Genomic DNA, 7,915 nt, shown 5'->3' on the forward strand with positions numbered 1-7,915 from the left:
AAACCAACTAGGCTCATAATTTAACACTGTTATTCCTATTTACAGATGGCATACAAGTTTGTTATTATTAAGGCACATGAAAGTTCACATGTTCCAGAAGGCATTTCTGGCAAAAAAACGCATTTTGATGAAAAATAAATAAAACATTTCAAACGGCTCTCTTGTGAAGTCGTGACTTGCGACATACGCCTAGTTTCCTGAATCGGGTCACATATAGTCTCTATAAGGTATATCTAGCTGGCAGCTACAGAAACCAGAGTCATATAGTCTCTATAAGGTATATCTAGCTGGCAGCTACAGAAACCAGAGTCATATAGTCTCTATAAGGTATATCTATATCTAGCTGGCAACTACAGAAACCAGAGTCATATAGTCTCTATAAGGTATATCTAGCTGGCAGCTACAGAAACCAGAGACATATAGTTTCTATAAGGTATATCTATATCTAGCTGGCAGCTACAGAAACCAGAGACATATAGTTTCTATATAGTATATATATATCTAGCTGGCAGCTACAGAAACCAGAGTCATATAGTCTCTATAAGGTATATATATCTCTAGCTGGCAGCTACTGACCACGATATTATGACACAACACCAGATCCACTGCTTCTGTGACCATGGCGATGCTGTCTGATACTCACTGTGACAGCGACATCCTCCTTGGGGTACCTGGTGGAGTGCAGGCCAGGCAGGGGGTAGAGTGGCTGGGTGAAACTGCCCAGTAGGTGGCGTATTTCATCCGAGACGTGACTGAGAGAGATGGTCCTCGCTGCGGCGCCCCGGGGACTCAGGTTCTGACTCCGTCGACTCTTCTCGGGCTGGATGCGCTTGGCCAGGCGGCGCAGGAAGAAGCAGGAAGTGGGCAGTTGGGTGTAGAGGTCACACAGAGTGGTCTGGTCCCCCAGGAACTCTCTCAGACACACTCCGTTCTCCAGGAGCAGCCGGACAAACTGGGGTTTGTGGCCCACCAGGGCTGAGAACATGGCCTGATGCAGGTCACTGGACTGGACAGGAGGACAGGGATTTCTTCAATATGATAATAATACTGGAATCTTGGAATTACCTTTTAAAATATTCATTTTTTTCTATAAACATTGACCTTGTACCGTAATACCCTGTATATAGCCTCCACATTGACTCTGTACCGGTACCCCCTGTATATAGCCTCCACATTGACTCTGTACCGGTACCCCTGTATATAGCCTCCACATTGACTCTGTACCGGTACCCCCTGTATATAGCCTCCACATTGACTCTGTACCGGTACCCCCTGTATATAGCCTCCACATTGACTCTGTACCGGTACCCCCCTGTATATAGCCTCCACATTGACTCTGTACCGGTACACCCTGTATATAGCCTCCACATTGACTCTGTTCCGGTACCCCCTGTATATAGCCTCCACATTGACTCTGTACCGGTACCCCCTGTATATAGCCTCCACATTGACTCTGTACTGGTACCCCCTGTATATAGCCTCCACATTAACTCTGTACTGGTACCCCCTGTATATAGTCTCCACATTAACTCTGTACTGGTACCCCCTGTATATAGCCTCCACATTGACTCTGTACCGTAACACCCTGTATATAGCCTCCACATTGACTCTGTACCGGTACGCCCCGTATATAGCCTCCACATTGACTCTGTACCGGTACCCCCTGTATATAGCCTCCACATTGACTCTGTACCGGTACCCCCTGTATATAGCCTCCACATTGACTCTGTACCGGTACCCCCTGTATATAGCCTCCACATTGACTCTGTACCGGTACCCCCTGTATATAGCCTCCACATTGACTCTGTACCGGTACCCCCTGTATATAGCCTCCACATTGACTCTGTACCGGTACACCCTGTATATAGCCTCCACATTGACTCTGTACCGTAATACCCTGTATATAGCCTCCACATTGACTCTGTACCGGTACCCCCTGTATATAGCCTCCACATTGACTCTGTACCAGTACCCCCTGTATATAGCCTCCACATTGACTCTGTACCGGTACCCCCTGTATATAGCCTGCACATTGACTCTGTACCGGTACCCCCTGTATATAGCCTCCACATTGACTCTGTACCGTAACACCTTGTATATAGTCTCCACATTGACTCTGTACCGTAATACCCTGTATATAGCCTCCACATTGACTCTGTACCGGTACCCCCTGTATATAGCCTCCACATTGACTCTGTACCGGTACCCCCTGTATATAGCCTCCACATTGACTCTGTACCGGTACCCCCTGTATATAGCCTCCACATTGACTCTGTACCATAATACCCTGTATATAGCCTCCACATTGACTCTGTACCAGTACCCCCTGTATATAGCCTCCACATTGACTCTGTACCGGTACCCCCTGTATATAGCCTCCACATTGACTCTGTACCATAATACCCTGTATATAGCCTCCACACTGACTCTGTACCGTAATACCCTGTATATAGCCTCCACATTGACTCTGTACCGTAATACCCTGTATATAGCCTCCACACTGACTCTGTACCGTAATACCCTGTATATAGCCCCACTATTGTTATTTACTGCTGCTCTTTAATTATATGTTATTCTTATCTCTTACTTTTTTTGGGGGGGGGGGTATTTTCTTAAAACTGCATTGTTGGTTAAGTGACACAAAGAGATCCCACCATGTCGAATGACCTAATGACCTGTCAGCATTTATACAATTGTACTGAAACGTCCTATTTCCATCACAGCTGTCGTGATTTTATTCATTATGACTTTACTCGCATAAAAACTGTGTATCTAATGGGGTTTTTTTTTTTCTTCTTTTGATCAAATTATGCCCCACTTTCGTGGTATCCAATTGTGTAGTTATGACCTTCTCTCATTGCGGCGACTCCCCAAAGGGCTTGGAAGAGCCTCACTGCTTCTTTTACACACTGCTCTGCCCGAAGGTTAGCCGAACCAATGTGCTGGAGGGGACACCGAACACCTCACTAACCTACCCAGCTTGCGGGTTGTAACATCCCGGCCATAGAGAGGTTTTTTTTTTTGTTCTTTATTTTGGTTAGGCCAGGGTGTTTACATTGGGTGGGCGTTCTATGTTCATTTTTCTATGTTGGTTTGTTTCATTGATTTTGGCCGTGTGTGGCTTCCAATCAGGCACAGCTGTAGAGTGTTGTTGCTGATTGGGGAGTCACACATAAGGAGCATGTTTTTCCTTTGGGTTTCGTGGGGGATTGTTTCTGTTTAGTGTTTTGCACCTGACAGGACTGTTTTGGCTGTTCGGTTTTCTCGTTTTGTTTTTGTATATTGTGTTCTTTCTGTTATTAAATTCAATGATGAACACTAACTCCGCTGCGCCTTGGTCTACTCTCTCTCACGACAGCCATTACACAGGTGTCTGGTCCGCCATGAGGATTCAACAGAGCGTGATGAGACAAGGAATCCCATCCGCCGGTCCTACCTTCCACTGGCTATCCTCAGTGAAGATGTCCGTCTTAGCGATGTCCACTCTGTTCCAGGCTACGGCTAGCTCCAGTTGTCTCTCCCAGCGCTCCATCCCAACACACTCACTGCTCCTGTTGGCTGGGAGGGGAGGAAGAGGAGGAGAGAGAGAGAGAGAGAGAGATAAATAAACCTGGATTAAAACGGCGTGTTTCTCTGACCTCTAGGCCTTTACTACAAAGGCAGCCAGTTGCTGATCAGATTGCGTATGCATTTAAAAATTGATATGGAAACCATTCTTCCAATGTGGAATTTATAAAGTGACTCACTCTGCATCATTTAGCAGTAATGCCCATGCTTAGAGCTGAATATGGGACAGCCTGGTAATATGGGACAGCCTGGTAATATGGGACAGCCTGCATTAGCCTGGTAATATGGGACAGCCTGGTAATATGGGACAGCCTGGTAATATGGGACAGCCTGGTAATATGGGACAGCCTGCATTAGCCTGGTAATATGGGACAGCCTGGTAATATGGGACAGCCTGGTAATATGGGACAGCCTGCATTAGCCTGGTAATATGGGACAGCCTGGTAATATGGGACAGCCTGCATTAGCCTGGTAATATGGGACAGCCTGCATTAGTCTGGTAATATGGGACAGCCTGGTAATATGGGACAGCCTGCATTAGCCTGGTAATATGGGACAGCCTGGTAATATGGGACAGCCTGGTAATATGGGACAGCCTGCATTAGCCTGGTAATATGGGACAGCCTGCATTAGTCTGGTAATATGGGACAGCCTGGTAATATGGGACAGCCTGCATTAGCCTGGTAATATGGGACAGCCTGGTAATATGGGACAGCCTGGTAATATGGGACAGCCTGCATTAGCCTGGTAATATGGGATAGCCTGCATTAGCCTGGTAATATGGGACAGCCTGGTAATATGGGACAGCCTGCATTAGCCTGGTAATATGGGACAGCCTGGTAATATGGGACAGCCTGGTAATATGGGACAGTCTGGTAATATGGGACAGCCTGCATTACCCTGGTAATATGGGACAGTCTGGTAATATGGGACAGCCTGCATTACCCTGGTAATATGGGACAGCCTGGTAATATGGGACAGCCTGGTAATATGGGACAGCCTGCATTAGCCTGGTAATATGGGACAGCCTGGTAATATGGGACAGCCTGCATTAGCCTGGTAATATGGGACAGCCTGGTAATATGGGACAGCCTGCATTAGCCTGGTAATATGGGACAGCCTGCATTACCTTGGTAATATGGGACAGCCTGGTAATATGGGACAGCCTGGTAATATGGGACAGCAGCATGCATCAGAATGTCCAGACGAGGCTCTCAGATTCTTCTAGATGATAATCAATGAGACTATTTACGTCTCAGTCTGAGAGACATGCTAAACTCAAATCATCTACTTCAGGAAGTGTCAAGAAGAGTAAGGTTTCAACATTAACACACTGTCTGGAAACCAAGCGGACAATGTGCTGCTCAGGTACTTAGCATTAGTAATGTTACTCAGGTACTCAGCATTAGTAATGTTACTCAGGTACTCAGCATTAGTAGTAATGTTACTCAGGTACTCAGCATTAGTACTGTTACTCAGGTACTTAGCATTAGTAATGTTACTCAGGTACTCAGCATTAGTAATGTTACTCAGGTACTCAGCATTAGTAATGTTACTTACTCAGGTACTCAGCATTAGTAATGTTACTCAGGTACTCAGCATTAGTAGTAATGTTACTCAGGTACTCAGCATTAGTAATGTTACTTACTCAGGTACTCAGCATTAGTAATGTTACTCAGGTGCTCAGCATTAGTAATGTTACTCAGGTACTCAGCATTAGTAATGTTACTCAGGTGCTCAGCATTAGTAATGTTACTCAGGTACTCAGCATTAGTAATGTTACTCAGGTACTCAGCATTAGTAATGTTACTCAGGTACTCAGCATTAGTAGTAATGTTACTCGGGTACTCAGCATTAGTAATGTTACTCAGGTACTCAGCATTAGTAATGTTACTCAGGTGCTCAGCATTAGTAATGTTACTCAGGTACTCAGCAGAAGAACCTGTTATTCTGAGGTACTCAGCATTAGTAATGTTACTCAGGTACTCAGCATTAGTAATGTTACTCAGGTGCTCAGCATTAGTAATGTTACTCAGGTACTCAGCATTAGTAATGTTACTCAGGTGCTCAGCAGAAGAACCTGTTATTCGGAGGTACTCAGCATTAGTAATGTTACTCAGGTGCTCAGCATTAGTAATGTTACTCAGGTACTCAGCATTAGTAATGTTACTCAGGTGCTCAGCATTAGTAATGTTACTCAGGTACTCAGCATTAGTAATGTTACTCAGGTGCTCAGCATTAGTAATGTTACTCAGGTACTCAGCATTAGTAATGTTACTCAGGTACTCAGCAGAAGAACCTGTTATTCTGAGGTACTCAGCATCAGTAATGTTACTCAGGTACTCAGCATTAGTAGTAATGTTACTCAGGTACTCAGCATTAGTAGTAATGTTACTCAGGTACTCAGCATTAGTAATGTTACTCAGGTACTCAGCATTAGTAATGTTACTCAGGTGCTCAGCATTAGTAATGTTACTCAGGTACTCAGCATTAGTAATGTTACTCAGGTGCTCAGCAGAAGAACCTGTTATCCTGAGGTACTCAGCATTAGTAATGTTACTCAGGTGCTCAGCAGAAGAACCTGTTATTCTGAGGTGCTCAGCATTAGTAATGTTACTCAGGTGGTCAGCAGAAGAACCTGTTATCCTGAGGTACTCAGCATTAGTAATGTTACTCAGGTACTCAGCAGAAGAACCTGTTATTCTGAGGTACTCAGCATTAGTAATGTTACTCAGGTACTCAGCATTAGTAATGTTACTCAGGTGCTCAGCAGAAGAACCTGTTATTATGAGGTGCTCAGCATTAGTAATGTTACTCAGGTACTCAGCAGAAGAACCTGTTATCCTGGTAGTTACCTTTGAGCAGCGCCTGGAGGATAGCCACATCAACGTCACCATGGTTGTCTTCACTCATACGGAACACTGTCAGTAGCTGAGGCGTCCTGATGATGTCCTGAATCTGGAATAAAGGACTGAAACTCAGCTACAGTATAAAGTATTGACTTTATTAACAAGAAGCTCCACGTATTTACTAATCTTGTGAAACCAGAATGACCGCTGGAGCTCACGTTTTCTAGAACGTGAGCTCAGCAAGATCAGGCTGGTTTAACGAGGCCGTGTACGTGTTACCTTCTTGGTCCATTCTATGATCTCGAGCTCTGTGAAGGAGTCGTACTCCGGTCCGAAGAACCGTTTCATTAGCTGGTGGATGACAGACAGGGTAACCTTGGTAACGGGGAGACCAGCCACATGGGCGACGACGTCCGCAAGTCTCCCTGACCCCTCCAGGACGACACAGGGAGTCCTGTTCCGCATGGCACCGTAGATGGTCTGAGGTGGGGGGATGCGTGAGAAGAGAGGTCAGGGGTCACACTGCACAAGACCATCCAGGACTGACCCAGTGCACAAGACCATCCAGGACTGACCCAGTGCACAAGACCATCCAGGACTGACCCAGTGCACGAGACCATCCAGGACTGACCCAGTGCACAAGACCATCCAGGACTGACCCAGTGCACAAGACCATCCAGGACTGACCCAGTGCACAAGACCATCCAGGACTGACCCAGTGCACGAGACCATCCAGGACTGACCCAGTGCACAAGACCATCCAGGACTGACCCAGTGCACGAGACCATCCAGGACTGACCCAGTGCACAAGACCATCCAGGACTGACCCAGTGCACAAGACCATCCAGGACTGACCCAGTGCACAAGACCATCCAGGACTGACCCAGTGCACGAGACCATCCAGGACTGACCCAGTGCACGAGACCATCCAGGACTGACCCAGTGCACAAGACCATCCAGTCAGAAGAATACACTGAAGAAACTAAAGGAATGATTAAATTACTGACCTGGTACCCCATTCAGTACCACACACTGATGATACTCACACTGAGAGTGCCTGGTACCTCATTCAGCACCACACACTGATGATACTCACACTGAGAGTGCCTGGTACCCCATTCAACACCACACACTGATGATACTCACACTGAGAGTGCCTGGTACCCCATTCAGCACCACACACATGATACTCACACTGAGAGTGCCTGGTACCCCATTCAGCACCACACACTGATGATACTCACACTGAGAGTGCCTGGTACCCCATTCAACACCACACATTGATGATACTCACACTGAGAGTGCCTGGTACCCCATTCAGCACCACACACTGATGATACTCACACTGAGAGTGCCTGGTACCCCATTCAACACCACACACTGATGATACTCACACTGAGAGTGCCTGGTACCCCATTCAGCACCACACACTGATGATACTCACACTGAGAGTGCCTGGTACCCCATTCAGCACCACACACTGATGATACTCACACTGA

At 46.3% G+C, this 7,915-nt stretch overlaps 1 protein-coding gene across 1 annotated transcript in view; it reads right to left on the reverse strand.

The window, feature by feature from the left end:
- Positions 1-583: 583 nt before the first annotated feature.
- trpm2 (transient receptor potential cation channel, subfamily M, member 2) overlaps positions 584-7,915 on the reverse strand; it is a 41,344-nt gene continuing 34,012 nt past the window's right edge. The window contains exons 8-11 of the mRNA XM_082966912.1: positions 6,696-6,896; positions 6,423-6,525; positions 3,437-3,558; positions 584-1,006 (exon numbers count right to left, since the gene is read on the reverse strand). Coding sequence (XP_082823038.1) covers positions 584-1,006; positions 3,437-3,558; positions 6,423-6,525; positions 6,696-6,896 — 849 coding nt within the window. The remainder of the gene's footprint in view (positions 1,007-3,436; positions 3,559-6,422; positions 6,526-6,695; positions 6,897-7,915) is intronic.

Source organism: Salmo salar, chromosome 21 (assembly GCF_965601325.2).
Source record: "Salmo salar chromosome 21, fSalSal1, whole genome shotgun sequence".
Classification (NCBI taxonomy): domain Eukaryota; kingdom Metazoa; phylum Chordata; class Actinopteri; order Salmoniformes; family Salmonidae; genus Salmo; species Salmo salar.